The following is a 22,548-nucleotide window of genomic DNA, read 5'->3' as shown; positions in this document are numbered from 1 at the left end:
ACCTTTGATATATGTACCTATATCCGAACCCAACCTACTATAATATGGAATGCCGTTCGCAATATTTTTTTGTTATTTTAATTTCACATTCAAAATTGATGGATCCTTTGTATACATATTTTCTTTTGTTAAAAATGTATTAATGTAATGCTCCATAAAGAAAAACTTTATATTGATAATATTTATTATAATTTCCTTTAAACACTTAAAATAAACTGGACTATTTACATCTTTTAATGTGTTGTAATATTGTTAAAATTAAACCTAAAAATACAACTACTTATTAAATATAAATATATACGCTATAATTATTATGATAACTATATAGTAAATATCGCTTAAATTTTTATGATCTATTATCAACATTTAATAGGTGTACCGTCGGGATTCGTTGGTATCTTTGGCTTACATACTTTTTTCTTTCCTTCAGCGCTACTGACCATTGTACAAGTAAAAGTAAAGTAGCCGCACGAGGAAGATTTAGTATAATACGTATGAGAGTATTGTTTCCTTATGTTGTTCTGATCGTCTAAAGATCGTGTTACTGATTTAGACACAGAAAGGTATCTGCCGTCGTCTTTGCCATGTAGCGACCGAAGGTCCGACGGACGCACGTACCTGTTGTAGCTCTGAGGTTTGTACTTCAGTTTGCCAGAGCCCGGAGTCAGCTTTACACTCTGCGCTTGTGAGGGGGACTCTTGTGTTCCTTCAACGTAAGTTTTGTCTTTCGACGCCACTGATCTCACACTTCCTGTGAAGCCAATCGGTATACTGTATCCCCCGGTTCCTGGAATTCTTTCGCCGGGCTGATAGACACGTGCCTCATCCGGGCGCTCGGAGTTCCTTTGCGTTATTTCAGCGTCTTGATCTTTCAGCGACCCGAGTAATATGTGTTGTGTGTTACCACCAGTGATCTGTCGCACTTTTACAGCTTTATCTGGAGTTTTTAGAGATTGATGAGTCTGTGTTTCTTTAGGGTATTCGTCGTAGTTAGGGTAATCTCCAGTGTTTGACTCGCCGCCGTCAGATCCGTCTGGCATAAATCCTTCATCATATTCAAATGGTTGGTTGTCATCTTTATCAGTGGAGTACTCGTAGTCGGCTCTATTATTATTGTTGTTTGTGAATGAACGCCGGGCTGCGGGTTCGGTCGGCGCTTGTGTTGTTTCGATTTTATGATGTTCAGAATGCGGGTGAGTACCGTCCAAACTTAATCTTTCATCTGTAGATTTTTCTGTTCTTGTTTGATCCTCAACTGCAGGCAGGTCAGGTAATGGAATTGGTTCAGACGAACTACTAATGTCAGTTGTTTGAGGGGCCTCTGTATTATCGACGTCTATATTTTTTTCTTTTTCATCGAAAACATCGATTTTATCAAAGGATAATCTATTAGCAAATACAGCGTCTTTATCAAGACTAGCGCCGGATTGTGCAGCACCATTATAACTGATCCCATACTTAAACGTTCCATGTAGTTGAGATTGAGACTGTCCGGTCCTTCCACTAGATTGAGCTGATGCCATTCCGCCTCCGACGAAGGGTGACTTTTGAAGATCGTGTGATTTGTCACCGTCTTTGAATGGAGTGAATCCAATTTGTGCTTGCGACGATGTGCTGCCTGGCCCTCGTGCTTGCGCATCTGCCGTGCCCCCTTTTACGCTGCCTTGAACCTGCGAGTTAGATGAATGCATCGCCCCACTGCTTTGAGATTGTGTTTGTACTGATCCGGTTTCAGATCCTAACTGCACATTAGCTTGAGATTTATTATTACGACCGCTACCAGTTGCTGAACTTGATGCCCCTTTCTTGCTTCCGCTCACTTCACTTTCAGCTTCTTTATTGTCTCCAGCTATTTGAGCTTGTGCTTGAAATGAGCCACTTCCTGTATATGTACCTTGTACATGTGTTTGGGCTCGCTCCTTCTCATTCCCTCCTTTTGATGATGCACTTGCAGTAGTTCCATTAGCTGCTTGAGACACAACTGCTTCTGCTTGAGATCCATCGCCATCAGCAATTGCTAGGTTAGGGTCGATATAGTTTTGTGGTTCTTCTGAAATTCAAACAAATTATTACATTTTATTTAATGTTATTTTTAGTTTTAGTTTTTAGGTCTATTGGTCGGCGAATTATATATTTATGAAATAATATCCCAATAAATCTAAAAATGAATGTGTTATGAACTTCAACAATGAAACAAAAGTGCGAACTATAAGCGTTATATTAACATATGGCTCTGGCTGCAAATAACTACAAATAAATTTAAAAAATACGCAAAATTTCATGATTCGCTCTTCTAGGGCCAGAGGTATTGATTTCTCTTCCAATGAAAAGATCTAATTAAAATAATAAAAAATGTCACTCACCGTTGTATCCATTTTGTGATACAGATCCTGGCCCAGTCTGAAAATTGTTTTTATTTTTAGACATACAATAATTTTAAATGAAATATAATAAAAAAATTTCTAATATTTACATACCCCCATGGAGCCTTGACTAATAGGTTTTTGTGGATTGAATTGCTCTTGAGCTTGTGTTCCAATTGGAGGGTTTAACCCTGTACCATATTCCCTATATGGAAATTGTCCATTTGGTCCCATATTTTTACTAACGTCTTGTCCACCATACGGACTATTTACTTGGGGATCAGCCGTTCCTAGCACCCCATTTACAGGATAGGAAGGGTTATTAATATTGGGACGTTTATTTAAACCCATAGCATCATAACCTGGAAGTTGCTGATTAAGGCCACGGTTATCATTGGGGGTACCTTGTCCTGCATTAAAGTTAGTTGGTACATTGGCATCCATATTAAAGCGAGTTGTATCAATTTTCCCATTCCCAGCCATGGATTGTTCTCCAGGTACACCACTTCTAGAACCTAAATAGGAACTTCCGGGGCTGTTAGCAGTATATGGTCCAGGCACGCTAATACCATTTGGGTTAGGAACATTTCCATAAGGGTTGTTAAAATTTCCTGTATGTACTGAACCAGGCCCATTTTGATTTACTGGACTACCAGGTCCATAATTTTGTCCTACTGGAACAGAAGCATACGGATTTCCTTGATTCCCTGAATCTCCAAGCCCTACGCTATACGGACCCCTATGCCCATTTACTGTTGGATATCTTGTACCATAGTTTATTTCTGAAGTTCCTGGTGCATATCTATTATTTACAGCTCCACTTGGACCTCCTTGATTCCCCGAATTGTATGGAATATCGCTTACAGTACCAGCAAGATTTCCATTACCATTATTTCTACCTGGTTGTCCACGCTGCACCAAAGTATCAATTTGACTTGGGCCGTAATTTCTTGTACCTCCTCCAATTGGATTAGCACGGTTGTTAACTCCATTATTAGGAATATTATATGAACTTTGTTCACCAGGACCTTGTTGAATCTGTGTATACGGATTTACATTAGTATTAGGATTATTTTGTTGTCCTGGTAAAGGAAAATCATTGTATAAAGTTCCTGGAATATGTTGCCCTCCGCCTACTGAGGGATATGGTGAACCTTGACTCTCTCCCAGGCGTGGTTCATGTGATCCTGTACCAGTTGCTAATAAATTGTTAGGAACGTTTTGTATATTTGTAGATGATGGTCCATTTCCTTGTCCATAGTAATTAGGATATATCGAACTTGGCATATTTTGACCGCTTGGAAGTACGCAACAAAAATAATTTGTCCCCCCTGGTCCATTATATGGACCAGATGCGGTTTGCCAATTAGGTTGACTTCCATGAACAGGTGATGGAAGGTTTTGGTTCATATTTGGATTAGTATGAACGCTAGTGGGGGATCCGTTGCTAGAATAAGGGGTGCGACCCGGTGATACATCAATTGACCCTCCCGATGTTTGACTATCCGGTCTATTATTCCCGCTGCTAGGAACAGTTAATTGACCCGGGGGCAGTGATCCATCTTGATTAGGTACTTTTCCATTAGACATATCAACTTCTCCTGGTCTAAATACATTATTTCTGTTATTTTGTATTGGATTGTAATAGCCGTCTGGTGTGATTTGACCTAAATTATGGCCATTAGATTTTAGAGGATTATACTCTCCATCACCATTGCTTTGTCTTGGTATATAATTACCATTAGTCAACCGAATATTTGGATCATATTCTCCCGTTGGCTTTGTTTGTTGTGGATTTTGGTATGAATACGGGTATTCATAGCCATGATGTGGCTGTGTTTGTCCGGGGATATCATAACCATTATTTGTAGGCCCGTAAACTGCATCACTCGCGGGAGATTTAGGAATATAGCCACTTTGTTCAGCTATTGGTTGACCATATCTGTTTCCGGGTTGACCAGATATATAACCTGGTGTGACATGGTTAGGTAAGGCCAATCCACCACCTCCAGTTCTATATCCTCCTGGACCAGTTGTAGGACCATTTTGATAGCCGTTATTAAATTGTGGAACGTATCCTGTGTCTTGTCCATTTTCGATATTTGAATTTGGCAGATTACTACCGCGACCTGGTGGATGAAAGCCATTTATGTCGTTTTTTATATTCTGGCCATTATTTGTATTTGTATCTGGTGTGTTAATAGATTTAGACCCTTTGTTACCTTGAATGTTTTCAGGTCCATATTGACCATTTGTGCCCATCCCAGTTGGTCCAAACCCGTTGGAGCTATAGTCACTTGTTGGTCCATATACTTTTCCAGGGCCGTCATATATAATGCCTGGGTTTTGCAAATTTCCCACAACTTGTCCGTCAGGACTTAAAGAGAGACCGTTTTGATTAGGTCCACGACGATTTTGGCTAGGAGAATTGCTCGTTTTGTGAGGATAACCATTGTTATATACTCCTGGTGTTTGATCACCGCCAACCCAATTCGGGTTTTGACCACCAGTTATTCCGGCTGGATTATATGGACCTCGTTTTAGAATTTCATCATCTTGTGCTGCTTTTCCATAACAGTCATCACAACTTGGATCAAAAATAGATTGACTTTGAGCTTGTCCCATACCACTGCTACCACCTGAAACCATTATTTTATTGATTAATTAGCGTAATACTGCTAAGTAGTATTTGCACTTTCATTCTGCTTTCCTCCTACGTAGAAACGGGTTAAATGTGAGTTAACATTAATTTTTTCGATTATCAAAAGTGTATATTATAACTTTAAAGAATAAATGTAGACTTCTTCAGTTTAATTAACTACACTATAAGCACTAATTATTATTTATACTTATATTGGAAGTTTTCCAATTACAGAGCCTAATGCGACTCAGTGACGCACAATGCCTTATTATTGTGCTGATGCTTAATTGGAACATGAATTAATTTTTAAATACACCAGCAGAGTTCGCTGTTCAGTGTTGAAAAAAATAATGTAGTTGATTGTTATTTTTTCAACAAGTGAGCAAAGTTATTTTTTGCTGCGAGTGCTGACTTTAAATTACGAATTAGCGAAGTAGTGTAGAATTCTAATATAGACTACTGAGGTAGTGAGTGATTTAAAGGCACGAGACAAAAAAAATTTGCTCTCGTGTGGAACATACAACTTTTCTTCTCGACTAGCGAGAAAAGTGTTATAGGTTATAGTAAGAGAAACAATTAAGATAATATTTAATTTTACTAGTATTTATTTTAAATATTAAGTCTTTAAGAAGGCAATAGTAAAATTTATAAATCTAAATTTTGATAAGTAACATAATATAATTTTTTGTGACAGTGAATTTGTGAAAATACGCTAGGCTAAAACGAGTTTCGGAACGCACCGGATCGCAAAAAGCGGTTTTGCTGCGAGTTTTCACGTAGCAATAGTGCCCTTTTCGTGCTGGAGAGGTGAAATCAATATTTCCAACGATATAAATAAAATTTCGATCAATGTCGCACTTATTTGGTATCGATTGCAAGTATCACGTGAAACCGGTACTTTTGATAATGCTCGATTGTGTGAAGCGTTGCTGTAGTTGAAACATATTTTAATGTTGAGCATAATGTGCTTTAGTGCTGTAATTGGAAAACTACCAGTGTTGTTGTTGCTGTTTCTGATCGAAGTAATTAGGAAGAGTAGATTTGCGACTTCCAGAGGGAGGTGACCAATTTAAACCCGACCACTTTGGATATGGTTATACTTCCACCATCGTACCCGGTTTTTTAAGGTGACGACGAAAGCTTATGACAAATCACTCGGACAGATATCAGGTGATCCCCCAGGATTCTTAATGCTATTATATCAACTTATACTTAATCATTACCGTCTACACTCGCTATGTTTTGTTAACAATTAACGACAGCATCGCCTGGACGTGTCATTTCTCCATTGATGAACTGTCTAGACATTTGTATGTTGATGCATGATCGTATAAGCGGCGCGGGCGGTGACTACTTATCGTCGGGTAACACATCCGCATGTTCTCTTACATAAAGTAAGGACATCATGCCCGATGATTTCATTTCTCACTTTACTGCTAGTCTTTTTGATGTTTTGTGAATAAATGATAAAAATAAATGTAAATGTAAATCAACTCACTGACGCTGGCTTTGGATGTATCTGCCGCTGACTGGGCTTCAGCTTTGCCTTCGTCCTTCCCTCCCCGATCTATAGATAAGTATTGTGACTGTGTTTGCCCTCGATACCGTCCACGGGGATGGTAGGGTGCCTGCCTCCGAGTTCGTGGTAGTCCACTCAGTGGCTCCAGTTCCTGCAAATTGTTCAGTTCACCAGCCTCTTCTATTCGCTTACAGTTCAGTGTCTTCCTTAATCCATGGTAGCTTATTGATTCAATCTGTAATAATATTTATTGTACGACTTAATTGCACCATTATCGAATACACGAGAATAATTAATTTTAAGGCTGCATTTAGTATTCGTACGCGCTGACCATGTTTATTATTGTCGAAGAGGAAGTGAATATTACGTAATAAGAGGCGGGAGTCGTTATGCAAAAATTTAAATTTAGTTTAGTCTGAAACGTGCAGTCATTTGACATAAGTTTGAAATAGTAGTAAATAAAGTATTGCGATTGGCGACGAAGTATAATCCGGCTAAGTTTGAAAGGGAACAGTATCTTAAAACATAGTGGATCTCCGTTATTTACTAGATTATATCCGTCAACTGTCAATCTATCAATGACTGTACGTTTCAAACAATCGAGTGAATCCCTTTCTCCCAGAGTTTCGAGCTAGTCAGCGGACCGACGAGCTCGACTCCACGATTCTCGTCAGCGCGATGTAGCTGTATGCGCGTAGCGATTCAACAGCGCTGGACTGTATGCCTTCATATTATGTTATCATTGTTATAGCTACGCTTGACCGACGGTCAGCGCTGACAGTCGTTAACCATGGTGTGTTTACTGCTCAGCTCACAGGAAACTTAAGCACGTGTATAATTAAAAAGAAAAATGAATCCATTTGTAACCTCTTTAATATGTGCGTTACGTTAACGATTACAGTATAAAAACGGAGAAGATATCATGTTCACCCAATTATTACAGTAGGCTCGGATTTGCAAGTGTAAATTAGCAGCAAGGGCGAAGGAAGTTTAAGAGTATATGGGATCCAGAATGCTGTGTGTCCTCTCATAGACAGTCCTCCGATAAAAAAATTTCTTAACATTACGATAGTTATATTAAAATAAATGCCAGCAAGCGGCCCCAGTGATCGCTATTGTCTTCATTGTAAGCCCAGTGCACAATTTATGAACACTTTACAAATTATCCGTAAATATATTGTTTAGTGCGCCACAACTAATATCTTAGATAGAATCTCTTGGACATATTCTTTTTGTAAAATTGGCAGCTTGGGAAAATGCTCTTTTTACTACTAAGCATATCAAAATATCACGATTTTGATGTCAATCGCTTTTTTTTTAATATTCCTGTTTATTGAAAATAATACTATACAATGTTAAAGTTTCAAGGCGTACATAACGTAACGTTTAAGGTTTTATAACGTGTTCTGAAAAAAGTAAAACGTATAAGCGTAGTGTATAGGTTATCTTAATAATCACTTACAAAACAATCATCTATATAAATTACCGTTTAGGGGTTAGAAAAACATTTTTGCTTTTTTATGTGGTCCTAAACATCAGGTGAACATCCTGCTCGACACGTTCTTATCAGAAAGAACGTAATATATATTTATGTTATCTATTCTTTTGCCGAAACGAAATATTACGTTCATTACAATACAGTAAAGACGTCATAGGCCTGAAGTCATTATAATTCGCCTTGACACGAAATAAAATCGGATCAAATAAAACTCATTGCGCAATGATTTAGGTCAAGGAGGAAGTTCGACCTTCACCAGACTTACCAGTTTTATCTCATATTGCTGTGCTTGTAAAAATATGTACTCTAATATTACAAACGGGCAGCTTTCTTTCAGGTGACATTCTGATCATTGGATCGGATCCTGTTCAAAATTTTATAGCTTGTAAGTTGTTTGGTGCCGAATTGACAATATTATTATATCGCATAATTTAGATAAATAACGTGAAAAATTAGAGAGATTTTTTTTGTTTAAAACTTGTATATAAATTGAAATTATGTATTGATATTTATTTAATTCTCGAACATTAACTGCAGTAAAGTAGACATATCACTTACAAGAAGCTTGGTAGCTGAAGTATGATAAATGTTGGGGCTAATAATAGGTTCCTTCATGTTCGGCTGCAGGCGCTAATACTTTTATGTACTTCCGTAGTATTTATTTGTAAATTATACATGTACATACTTATTGTAATAAATAAATAAATAATTTTTATAAAACTTACAAAATTGGTAGCGTGATGCAAGGCAAAAATATTTCGTTGATAGAAGTATTCACTATAGTCACAATTCGTCGAATAGTTATCCAATAAAATAAAATCGTCTATTAGGATGAAAATATATTTAAAATTTTAATGTAATTGTAACCGACATTGCCGTTGTACTCTACCTAACAAAAATATCATATTATTATAATACTTAAAACACACCACGTCAATCTGCCTTGTTAACTGAAACATGACGTCATGAATTTTTTCCGTCCAAAATACAGTAAGACAGACATAAAAAGAAAGACCAGCAAGAGATGCTGTGAGCGATCACATCTACAGTATTTTGTTAGTTTCTTAGTGAATCTATGTAGGATTTTTACTACGAATCTACACATATCCAGTGTTAATAGTGAGACTTAGTCCGGTCAAATAAAAACAGTTAAACTTAGTGTCATAAAAGCCGTACATAAAGCCGGGCCTAAGGGTTACGTTTTACCAGTGGGAGGCTCCATTGCACAGGATTCCGGCTAGATTATGGGTACCACAACGACGCCTATTCCTACCGTGAAGCTACTGCTTCACAACATTACTATGTGTAAATATTACTGTGTTTCAGTCTGAAGGGCGCCGTAGCTAGCATGTAGCTATTAAGCCTCATTTGCCGTAGCGAGGGCAAATGAGGCTTAAAATCTTATGTCTCAAGGTGACAAGCGCAATTGTAGTGCCGCTCAGAATTTTTATGTTTTTCAATAATCCTGACACTGCATTGTAGTGGACAGTCAATTACCATCAGCTGAACGCCTTGCTCGTCCAGTCCCTCATTTTCATAAAAAAAACATAATTGAAATATCATTCTTATATAAAAATAATTGTATCTTACCCGCTCTATTACAAATGCGAAACTAGACCTTGACAGACAGTCAGACCCTCAAATACTGGTGTGAAATACAACAGAGACGAGCTGTGTATTTAGTGGAATGAGTTTTCTGTATGAGTAGGTGCTGACCTATTTTGAGACACTTCTGAATCAGAGCATTTCACGTTCATTATGATACTTTATTATATTCACATTTTTTCAACATGGATATTATAATAAAAAGTGATAATATTTTATGGCTTTAATAAAAATATTTCAAGTGGTAACACCGAGATAAATGTTTATACCTATCTTATGAACCCTGTGCATTACAGTTTATGTATATTTTTACTATAAATATTAAACACCATTAATAACTTAATTTTTTTGTTGATGCAGTATGCAGTTTTCTGAAGTTATACTTCTATAGGCTAATTTCTTATAGTATTGAATTCTAAAATATCTACAGTGAAGCGGATATATGGATAATTCTGTAATATTAGTAATATATGCATACTTTAATATACAATGGATACTTATAAAAACGTATTTTTTATCTTGTTAATTATGAAACATAAATTATTATTGAATAACAGGCGATGTGATGTACACAGAGGTTTGTCTGGCAGGTTTGTAAGATTCGTTATCTAAAACTATTGTTCTAATAATAATTATAAATTATTTTGATATACTCGTAAGTAATAGATCGATAGAATAGATATTACTCACCCAGATAACTAATATTTATGCGTATCCAGGCCTGCATTGCATATCCATGCCATCGCTTATTATTTTATTTGTGAAGGGATGTATATTTAAGGAAATTAAATAATAACCAACTTTGAAATTATCGTAATAAGGTTCGTAATTGCTGGTGTATCGACGTGGACAGGCAACTCAACACGCAACTTGTTAAGGACTGGTAAACTTGTAGATCATTTATCACGGGGAGTGTTCCGAAGAGCTGTTCAACCTGATTCCTGCCGCCGAATTTCACCTTCGCACGACTCGCCACAAGTTACGATATCATCCCCACCATCTGGATGTGTGGCGGTCCTCCACAGTGCGGTTTTCAAGGAGCTTTCTTCCTCGTACCACGAAGCTGTGGAATGAGCTTCCTTGTGCGGTGTTTCCGGGACGATACGACATGGGTACCTTCAAGAAAAGCGCGTACACCTTCCTTAAAGGCCGGCAACGCTCTTGTGATTCCTCTGGTGTTGCAGGAGAGTGTGGGCGGCGGTGATCACTTAACACCAGGTGACCCGTACGCTCGTTTGTCCTCCTATTCCATAAAAAAAAAAGTCACAATATTTCTACAAAATGGTTATTTAAAAATATGTATTTTTTATTTTATTTATTGATGTTTAAGTACCACAACGACTCCTAATTCTACCGAGAAGCAGTAATGTGTAAATATTACTGCGTTTTAGTCTAAAGGGCGCCGTAGCTAGTGAAATTACTGGGCAAATGAGAATTAGCATCTTGTGTCTCAAGATGACGAGCGCAATTGTAGTGCCCCTCAAAATTTTAGGGTTTTTCAATAATCCTGAGTCCATTGTAATGGGCAGGGTGTATCAATTAACATCAGCTCAACGTCTTGTTCGTCTCGTCCCTTATTTTCAAAAAAAAAAATAATAAACTATATTGAAATTTGTAGATACATAAGTTGAATGTCAAGTTTATTATTGGATGTCGTTATTTAAACGTTATTTACAACATTAATATGTTGCGTAGGTGGTTGTTCATGTTAAAATTTAATAGGTTAGTGACTACTTTTAATATTTGTTTTTAAAAGTCACAGATGCTAACTCTAAAAGCTAAAAGGCACTCGCCTTAAAGATTTGATGTTAGCAAAGCTATGTTATTTTGTTCATAGATGCGATGTCAGTGCAACTCACGTTAAACCTGTGAGAGTGTGCTAGTTCTACTTATTCGAGGCCGCCGGTATTGCAGATGTCCACGTCAGTATGTTTTCTTTTTTCATTAGATTTAGCTATTTGCCCATTTGCCCTTTTCTAATATTAAAATATTGATCCATTTTACCCTTGCATATTAGTAACATTAAAGTAATAATAATAATAGAGACACACTTTTTACACAAATTATTTTACACCCAAATTAAGCATATATAGCCTGTGTTATGGGTTATAAGACAACGATATATTTAATACAATATACTTAGTTAAACATACATAAATTCATATAAACATACATAAACACATTTAAACATCCATGACTCGGAAACAAACATCCATATTCATCATATAAATGCTTGCACCTACCGGGATTCGAGTCCGGGACCTCTAGCTTAGTTGTTAGGATCGCTAACCTTTCGGCTATACAGATTTAATATATAATTAATACATGCTTAGAACACCTTAATAAAGTTTTAAGGTGTTCATCAGGAATTGTGTAACAATTCCAAGCGTAATTTAATGTTTCTTCAGACGAAATTTCTGTGATTGAGTGTTAGTTTCAGCCTGGGATTCATTTATAGGCTGTAGTTTATCTATATCAATGTATTTAAGCCTGGCTTACTCCAATGACTGTAATTATATATATATATCTATTTATTATCTATCTTAAACGCGTAGATCGCTACAGGAACAGTTCAATTAATTATTTATTTTATAAAATAAAACTACCTCAAAAAAACCGACTTCAAAAACATATAAAGTAACTTAATAAATATTTAATTTAATACACATCTTATACAAACTTAATACCTTTAATATTAATAAAAAAACTTGCAGGTAGCATTTATAGTTTTTAAGTCGGTGCCAAGCCCTAAACAAAGCAAAACTTAATATTATAAACAACTTACTTATATAAATATTGTCATAATACATTAAATAATAATTTTTTAAGTAGCTATAGGGTAGGCCTACGAACGGCCTAGGGTAGGCCTACGAACGGCCTAGGGTAGGCCTACGAACGGTCTAGGGTAGGCCTACGGCCACGCGGCCTAGGGTAGGCCGCGTGGCTTAAAAAATATAGATCCTAATAAACGGAAACAGAAAATGAATCGTCTCCGAAAAAATGCAGTTCGAAAGTCTATTTCTCGTTCTTGTGAGATAGTGACTTAGAATAACTCTATGAATGTAGAAGACCCACTTATCGGGACACGGCCTAATATATAATGATCCTAAATAAAAACTCCTAAAAAGTCTTACACAAAATAAAATTACAAAGCCCACGTAAACAATAACATTATCCACGTATACACGAATGTTCGTAAAAATACTCATAAAATTAAAACTACTGGGCAAAACTAAATGCAATTTTTTTAGGAGCAAATGTTTGTATTCCCCTTCCAACTAAAGAAGAATCACGTAAATCGGTTCGCAAATCTTAGCGTAATCAGTGTACATACATAAAAAAAAATACCATTCGAATTGAGAACCTTCTCCTTTTCGAAAGTTGGTTAATGAGGTAAGCTTCATCTAGTAGAATGCACATAGTTACTATTTATAAAATTGCGACTTAAGTTGCTCAAACGGGCAAAATTAAGTTCGCTTGAAACAGTTTCAACTGATACATTGAGATAAAACGCATTGGATTAGTTAAAACTAGTTTTAACTGGTATTACTTTTTGAGCAGCAGTAAAGTAGTATTAATTGGAAAACACGCCTTTTAAATAAAAACGGGAAGTGACAACATTTAATTAAAATGTTAACGAAATAGAGATCATTAAAATGGTTTACAAAATTTCTCTTTATTCCCTCATACGATTGTTGGCGAAATGTGGATGCAGCTTAATTGAATTGAATGTAGTTTAGACTTTGTTTGAAGTATGTTTGCAGTAACTTTTAATGTTTGCTTCACACTTTCATCATTTAACAAGTGAAACTTCAACTTCCATCGAATAGTCAAACATATTTAATAGGGTTCAGCTTAGGCTGGATGCACATTGGTCAATAACAAACTGACATGTGGCCAATTGACATAAACAATCGCACGTATCATATACAAACGGTGCCCCAGAGCAAGAACTATAAGCTGAGTCAATGGAGAAATGGAGAAAAATGTGTATTAAAACAGTAAATTTATCAAGAAAAAAAGTAAGCTAATTAAAGTAAAGCTAACTATTAGATGCTTGTGTACGTGGCACCTTGACACTGACTGGCATCTTTCAAATGTCGCTTCGTGTTATTTTATTTTGAAATTAATAACATACATAATACTTACTTATGATGTAATATGATCCCAGTGTCTTTCTTATTTCTTGTAATATTATTTTTACAATGTTTTACTACGCAACCCGCCATTTTAGTTTCAATTATTAACAGAACATGCGAGACGTCAACGTCACACATTTTTCGAGACTTTTGTTTGCCGCACTAGCGACGCCTGTGGTATCTAGTTGGAGCACAGCGGATACCAATCATTAATCTAACCTTGTTCTATTACCTTTATTAAAGACAAGTATTTGTGAATATTATCGTAATATAAAATCACAATCATAAGAAGAATCACAAGTAAAGATTTTTTGTAATTCAGACCATGAAGACTCGTGCACGGCCTCAAGAGTGACTACTGGAACCAACACATCCGAGTGATTTTCAATAAAATCATCTGCTCCTTCAACTCCGCTCGGAGCTAGCCTCTCTAAGCCGTTGTCGATTGTGCTCAGTAGCTCGACGTCTTGTGACAGTCCGCGAGGTTCGCATTTTGCGCGTTTGCACATTACGTGCATGCTTGTCTGTGTCATCACGTAAACTTGGCAAAGGCATAAAAGGCATAAACGGAATTTATTTTCTCAAAATTGATTCCTTTAGAATTCTTTTTGATATCATTTCTTGTACTACTAGATGCTACTACTACTTGGGCAATAGAGGTCGTGCGGCAAGCTCATGAAGGCCTGCACCGGTTCAATCGGTAGGCACTGGCGAATTTAAAATGGTGCAAATGATTTTCTAGATTCGGAATCGTCAGATGTCCATTAAGTTGAGGGGTTAAGGGGGTGAAAATAAACCCCTTAGTGAGATTTGGTAAGATTTAACTTGATGCCCTTCCCCCTAGAACCTTACGTTATTAATGGTCGCCCTTACAGTATAATGCAAGTGAGTTAATCTATATAAAAAACTATAATCCCGATATCAAACCGACACTTTGATTCTACTTACTTAGTTCATTTTAAATTTTTCATGTTTAATGCAATTTTTTTAAATCTGATTCATTTCAAGAAGTTGGTATGTAATTACTATTACATAATGTGTATAGGAACATGCAAATATAAACATACCAATGATTATAGATTTTTGATTATGTGACATTTCAATTGAAAGAAAATTTAGATTTTATTATTGATTGATTAGAATGGTACTTTATAATAAGGAACCGATCAGGTAATCATGGAATAAAATATTTTATTCCTTAATTTTTTTGTATTGCTATCATACATACCCAATCACATATTATATAGCCAAATGGCAAAAAACGGAACCCATATAGATTCGTCCGCCGCATTAAGATTATCACATAAAAATAGAAAAAAAAAATTTGGGGGTACTTAGAACTGAAACTCAATTTTTTTTAACAAACCCACACGTGTCTATGGGTAGGTCTTAAAAACTTGTTAAAATTGGTATTGAGGTTTCTAATATATTTTTTTGTAAAGTGAATAGTTTGCACGAGAGGCTCATCCAAAGTGGTAAAATGTGTTCCCCCCCCTGTAACTTCAAAAATAAGGGAATGATAAAACTAAAAAAAAAATATATGAATTGCATAACCATGCAAGTTTCCACCGAAAACATTTTGAAAGGTTTGAACCAGATCTAGTAATTAGTTTTTAATACGTCATAAATAGTTACAACGAACAACGAAAAGAATTTTCATTCAATGTTACTTGCTGGTACGGAACCCTTTGGCTGCTCTTTTTTCTCTTAGAATACAGCCCTAAACTAACTATCTATCATTATTTATACACATCTAACATTTTTTGGATATTAAAATATGTATTTTAATATGGATTTCCTTGTTTCATGGATTACGTCTCGGAGCAACAGATAATTTAAAAATTATAACGAGTTTATTGTTTTTGCAATATTAAAGTAATCACTTAAATTAGATTAGTGTATTCGGTATTTTGTAGAATGCCCAGACAGAGTATAAAATTAAATATATTTCGTAATATATAAAATAACGAATACACTAATCTAATTTAACTGATTACTTTAATATTGCCGCGTTGGCGTTCGTTGACGCGATAGTCCAGGTACCTATTTTTAATTTGCCTAGGCATTGCCAGAATATCTGAGTTATAAACATTGCCATTAACATATACATATAATTTTAAGGTGTATGTTGAAATATTTGAATATAAATCTATTGAATTACATAGTGTGTACTTATTTATTTATCTATTGAAATAATTGTATATTTTCATGTTATTTTCATTCCAAGTGTATTTTAGCAACGTTATCTTTTAATTTCAACCTATTTTATTTTCACAAAAATTTAAACACGTGGCGCAACATTTCAAAAGTACTACGGCAGTAAGTTTTATTTGTAAGGTTTGCTTTGTTGAAGCCTTTGTGAAGAATGGCAAGAGTTGAACGAGAAATGACATTGTTTAAATGTAGCTTTTGTGGGACATTTTTATTTATATTTAAGTTACCTTTAATGTAAGTATATACTTATTTCTTCAATTTGAGGAATTATGTGAATATTTTTGGCCCTGCTTGTTCAAATCAAATCAAAATCACTTTATTTATCTAGGAAAAGGGAAATGACACTTACGAATGTCAAAGGTGTTTCTAGTTATCATTTACAAAATTTCGGAAAAGGTTGAGCTTTTATTCAAATACCAATATCAGGTTTGCATAATACACACATACAAACAGCAATATTTATCTCCCAGAGTACTTATACATCCCGAGATGCACAAAATAATGTCTATGGGATCCACACCCAAAACCCAACCTGTTAGAATATTGCAATATATCTTACTATTCCATAAATCGTTGTATCAAATACCGAGTATTGGGTCAGCGCGTGTCACTCACAGTAGCACAGTAAGTACTTCGCTACGGAACCCAATGACACACTTTGGTGAGCGACACAAGCGAGATAACCCTTCACTCCTCTTATCATTAAACATTATTTTAATAAGCCAAATTTAGTATGCACAAACTAAATTTGTCATGCTTAGATACTATACAAAAGTAAGTCAGTTCAAGCTTCTTCTACTATTTAAGTATAAAACATTGATAATTATTATATTTGCTACAAAACTGATATAAAAAATGTGTCATTATGTTGAGTTGGTCATTCTAGGGGGAAATTTCTATGATCAGGTTGGGGATATACTAAAAATATGTAATAAAAATATTGTGTGCTTCAGACGGCACGGCGGAAGTGAATACTTCATTGGCAATCGCAATCAATATACACATACCCCCTTATTCATAATGGTCCGCTAACTTAAAACAGCCGCTAAGGAGTGTTTTTTCTCATTCTGACTTAGGTCAATGGAAGAAGACAGAGTGAGAATTAGCAATGCTTTAAGTTAGCAGACTATTATGAATAAGGGTGATAGTGTATAATCTAGTTTAGTGCGTGCATATCATAACTGAAAAGGAATTTATTGGTGCCGCTCGCGCACCTCTTTGTCGCCTGTATTAAAACAAGATGCATACTAGTGATATTGGCGTTATGTTTTATTGTCAAGTACTATCTGTCTTAATATTTACATTATTCAAGCGATCCTTTTTGCGCTATTTCGGTAATTTCTGACATGGAAGATGTTGTAGCGATGATGTTCAGTGAGTATATGATATCTATCGTATTATATCATTTGGTTATACTATTCACAGTGGGTGGCTCCTTTACACAGAATGCCGGCTACATTATGGTACCACAACGGCGCCTATTTCTACCGTGAAGCAGTAATATGTAACCATTATTGTGTTTCGGTCTAAAGGGCGCCGTACCTAGTGAAATTACTGGGAAAACGAGACTTAAGTTCGTTTACATATTACTACTTCACGGTAGAATCAGGAGCCGTTGTGGTACCCATAATCTAGCCGGTATCCTGTGCAAAAGAGCCTCCCACCTTTAATGTAACTTCCCCTTATGTATACGTGAATAGTTAAAGACATTTGAATTACGTTTTGTGTAGAACATTAAGCATTTAAATATAATTACAATTTATATTATAATTGATTATTAACGTTCTTAGTTAGGACAAACTTGGATACACTATCACAAGATTAAACCGTCAAAGAACATAGTTTAATTGCTAAGGGTAAGTATACTATGATCGAAAAATCTCACGAACGAGAATCCTCAAACAATAAATGAATTATTATCGAATTCGACCTGAACATAATGTGTCCACCATTTTCCACACAACCAATCACTTAAGAAACATATTGATGTTACATCGCTTAGCTTAAATATATCGCAAAGCAATAAAATATTTGAAATAGTCTGCGAACTTCTCACTCTGTTATACCTAACATTTAACTTTGAGTAGTATAGTAATAATCAAATAATATAGTCCGGAGTTTTGGCTGCTCGAACGGTTCAGGATTTCGTCAAAAATGACAACTCCATGTTACAAGAAAATGAAGGCACACCAATGTCATTCAATCAATCATTTTCATATTAACCTAATGGTTTCGTTTTAACTGTCAAAACTGTTATATTTTGACATATTGTGAGGAATATGGCGAGGAACTAAATTTATTAAATAATAATAATAATAATATTGACACACTTTTTACACAAATTATTTTGCCCCAAGTTAAGCATATATAGCCTGTGCTATGGGTTATAAGACAATGATATATTTAATACAATATACTTACTTAAACATACATAAATTCATATAAACATACATAAATTACATTTAAACTTCCATGACTCGGAAACAAACATCCATATTCATCATATAAATGCTTGCACCTACCGGGATTCGAACCCGGGACCTCTAGCTTTGTAGGTAGGATCGCTAACCACTCGGCTATACAGGGTATAAATGAACCGTGCTAGACGAAATCGCGGAGCAATAATTTGTTTTTTATTATTTCATTTTAAAATACGTAACAAACACACATTAACAAATAAAATAACCTCAAAAAAATCCTCAGTATGACTCACCGATATAATCTTTCGATGTAATTTTCGAGGGTTAATAGTTGTAAATCCGCAGTAAAGATAACTTTTAGCTGTGCGACCAAATGAAACGTCAACAGAGTTTTCATCTTGAGTGTAGCGCCACATCGTGCATTTGTGGGAATGTGGAATCTTGCAAACTAAGTACGTCTGGAACACATTATGTAAGTGAGAACAATATAAGAACGGGTAGAATTTACGTTATAAAAATACTTCTTATATATTTGAATTAAAGTGTGTTAGTGTCACATTGAAATTCTGTTACCCAGAATAATATTTAACATTTGCTTTAGATAACATTACTTGCTATTTAAGATGAAGGTGGAATAGATGCATCTTCTTGTACAAACAGGTAAGTTATTTCAGATCAAATCAAATAACTTTATTTATCTAGGTCAAGGAAATGACACTTACGAATGTCAAAAGTATTTTTTTTACCATGTACCAGAACGTCAGACAAAGTTGAGCTTTAGTGTGAACAAGTGCTAAGAAATGAAAAAGACTCCCTTTTAAATCAATATTTGCAACATTTTGTGTTACGTGTCACCTGATATTAAGTGATCACCGCCGCCCACATACTCTTGCAACACCAGAGGAATCACAAGACCGTTGCAGGGCATTTAGAAAGGTGTACGCGCTTTTTGAAGGTCGGAAACCAAAGCCCGGAAACATCGCGCAAAGAAGCTCATTCCATAGTTTTGTTGTACGAGGATGAAAGTTCCTTGACAACCACACTGTGGAGGAATGCTGCACAGCCAGGTGGTGGGCATGATATTACTAATTTGTCGTGCGAAGGTGCCTACAGATCAACCGATTTCCCTTCAGAGACACACAATGAAGAGATGTCTCTACGCAACGCCAAGTGATCTAGCCGTTCACAGAGCACTGGGACACCTAAGATTCGAGCAAATCTGCATTGCACTCGGTCAAAGAACTCGAGATGATACTGGGGTGCACCAGACCAGAGATGACAGCAATACTACATATGTGGCCGGACCTGCGCTTTGTAGAGTGCTAGAATGTGGGCTGGCTTGAAGTATTACCGTGCTCTATTTATGAAGCCCAGCTTTTTCGAAGCCAATTTGGCTTTTCAAAAAAATATTATTTGTTTTACAAATTATTTTAATTACAATTATTATGTAAAAACGAAAGAGTTATTGACAACAGCAGATGCATCAATCCATATACACTCTAACGGCCGTTTTCAATAACGTATCTCTAGTTACGGATAGACTGCTAGTTGATAGTTATGTCCAATATAGTTATATCCAATGCTTTATGTAGATAGGTTATTGAAATGTAAGTAAGCGTGAAAGGATAGATTTGTCTACCTCTAGTAAGTTAAACTAAGGATGGATTTAACTAAGATTATTGTAAACGGCCATTAATAAATAAACAAGATAGTTACTTTGATTATAAAACAGCATTGTAATTTCGTTATAGCCTAAAGGATCATCAAGTAAAATACAACGGGTAAGGAACCTCTTTCGGTACAAAAATTTAGGGATGTATAAGCAACTAATTGTTGATGGATAATTCAAATTCATATACATTTTTTTATATTGACCGAGAAGGTTTTCTACATTCTTAAGAATATTCTAATTTGTTTCTTAAGAAAGGTCTATCGTCCCATATCAATTGTTAACGTAACAATAAGTTCGTGTATGAAGATTAACATTCAATAAGTTTACTGAAGGATACAGTTGCATCTGAGGAAATGCGTAGTATAGGTAAGGGAGACTATATTCAATACCCTATTACTAGATCACACCAGAACCTGGATCACATTAGTATTGTAGAAACCGCACACAAAATCCTAGACTCTTATTTAGAAAAAGGCATCAGTTTGTTGAAATTGGAGCTCATTAAAGCAATCTCAAGCTGCTGAGATGAAGGATACCCCAGGATTCCGTCCGTTGCTACATATTTACCAGTGGGAGGCTCCTTTGCACAGGATGCCGGCTAGATTATGGGTACCACAACGGCGCCTATTTCTGCCGTGAAGCACACTGTTTCGGTCTGAAGGGCGCCGTAGCTAGTAAAATTACTGGGCAAATGAGACTTAATAACTTATGTCTCAAGGTGACGAGCGCAGTTGTAGTGCCACTCAGAATTTTTCGGTCTTTAAAGAATTATGAGTGGCACTGCATTTTAATGGGCAGGGCGTATCAATTACCTCTCGTCTCGTCTCTTTTAATCATAAATAATATATATAACAAGTAGGTTTGCAGGGTCATCTTACACTTTACGCAGACGATACATGTCTACTCAGCTTCGGAAAAAACTTTAATAAACTAATAGGAAACGCAGTAGATGACTTAATTAAAGTGAAAAGTAGTCCCAATATAACCTTTTAACTATCAATACCTCCAAAACATCATTTATGATATTTAGTGCTAAAAATAAAAAACTACCACACCTTTATAAACTTACAATAAACGAAGAAGTATTATTATTACAAAGGACTCATGAAGACCAATACCTTAGATTTTTACTATTCATAGTAACAACTAACAAGGGATTCACAATAAATATAAAAAAATCCTCTCTAGTAGGCTTTCTACACAAATTAATTGGTGAATTCCTAAAAAGCTCGACTATTGATAGTTACAGAATGCCCTAGTAAAGCCCACACTTATTTAACCTCATTGAATTACAGGATAATGCAGTTAAGACCAATCGAAACCCTACAAAACCAAATTACATTTTTTTACAATATATGACTACCAAACTAACACCTTTAGAAACTATTGCACATTACTCAACCTTACACATTTAACGAATGTGTAGTTATATATTTTAAGATGACTCATAGACTCATTCAAACCAAAAAATTTATAATATCATCTGACTCTAGTCACCTTGTATTACTATGGTAAAAACAGTGACAGCCATAGTAAAATGGTGGAGCACAGCTTTACAATAATATATATATATATATATATATATAATATGTCTTGTAATTTGTACCACCGCCTTAAAACCAGAATGCAGGAATGAGAAAGATCGATTCACTGACTTATTTTTCTCATGACGACTGTCTTAATGAGAAATAAAAATTTAAAACCGAAGCCGAATATAAAATAAGCTTTTAGTCTCAGATACATACTTATAAAACGTTTATTTTAATTAAAATTATTGAATAACACGACTACTGTTAAAAAGTTTAAAATTCATGGTCCGATCTACTGTAAAGGTAATAAATCATAATTATCTCAACATAAAAGGCCAAAAAATCCTACACATAATAGTGATTTTTACACTTGAGTATTATTACAGCTATATTAGCATTTAATATATATATAATATTCATTAAAATAAAAAATACTAATAATGATTACGACGCAGTGTAAGTGTATTCGCAATGATTTCGGAGATTTTTAGTTTCATATGAAAAAGCGCATTCGACCACTGTTGCTTATTTTATTGTATGCTTTATTATGGCTTTCTAATTATCACAAGATACTATATGTATAATATGTAAAAATTATAATACCTGAGCTTTTGCGGCCACCACAAGGTATGCAAGTGTTGGAAAAACCCACATCGGGACAGAAATGCGAGCGAGCCACATGCCTGCGTCTACTCAACTTACGTCTCAGCGGCCAGATTTCGACGCCTATAACCAGTGACCCTCGATCTAAGATGAACTTACGCAGATATTGAGTTCAGCCACCTAATTTTGTCGATAGCACATTTATTGCACGCACAAGGAAGTAAAACGATTAGCGAAACGTTATCCATGTTTTATTTATTGCGTATAAATCAAATCAAAATCAATATCTATACCTTTATTTAGATAAAAAAAATTCACTTAAGAATGTTAAAGTTACTTATTTCA

At 35.4% G+C, this 22,548-nt stretch overlaps 1 protein-coding gene across 2 annotated transcripts; it reads right to left on the bottom strand.

The window, feature by feature from the left end:
- Positions 1 to 155: 155 nt before the first annotated feature.
- Positions 156 to 22,307, bottom strand: LOC126978801 (collagen alpha-1(III) chain-like). Of its 2 annotated transcripts, none has more exons than XM_050827877.1 (6): positions 22,204 to 22,307; positions 18,693 to 18,857; positions 6,503 to 6,758; positions 2,478 to 5,002; positions 2,364 to 2,400; positions 156 to 2,050 (listed from the first exon to the last, which is right to left on the bottom strand). In XM_050827877.1, the coding sequence occupies exons 1-6, from the start codon at positions 22,279 to 22,281 to the stop codon at positions 360 to 362; spliced, it is 4,752 nt and encodes a 1,583-aa protein (XP_050683834.1). In that variant the 5' UTR covers positions 22,282 to 22,307; the 3' UTR covers positions 156 to 359. The 2 variants fall into 2 exon arrangements, with proteins under 2 accessions (XP_050683834.1, XP_050683835.1); XM_050827878.1 differs by having other exon boundaries at positions 156 to 2,047.
- Between the last annotated feature and the right edge of the window lie 241 nt (positions 22,308 to 22,548).

The sequence above is a fragment of the Leptidea sinapis genome, chromosome Z (assembly GCF_905404315.1).
Source record: "Leptidea sinapis chromosome Z, ilLepSina1.1, whole genome shotgun sequence".
Lineage (NCBI taxonomy): Eukaryota > Metazoa > Arthropoda > Insecta > Lepidoptera > Pieridae > Leptidea > Leptidea sinapis.
Note: the sequence above shows the minus strand (reverse complement) of the source record. Positions and strands in the feature narration are given on the sequence as shown.

Excerpts from the sequence above, each read along its gene's own strand:
- LOC126978801 (XM_050827877.1), bottom strand. The coding sequence starts at position 22,281 with ATGTGGCTCGCTCGCATTTCTGTCCCGATGTGGGTTTTTCCAACACTT. Across the intron at positions 6,759-18,692 it reads TACATCGAAAGATTATATCG|ATTGAATCAATAAGCTACCA; the intron begins GTGAGTCATACT and ends ATATTATTACAG. Across the intron at positions 5,003-6,502 it reads TACATCCAAAGCCAGCGTCA|GTGGTAGCAGTGGTATGGGA; the intron begins GTGAGTTGATTT and ends TAATGGTTTCAG.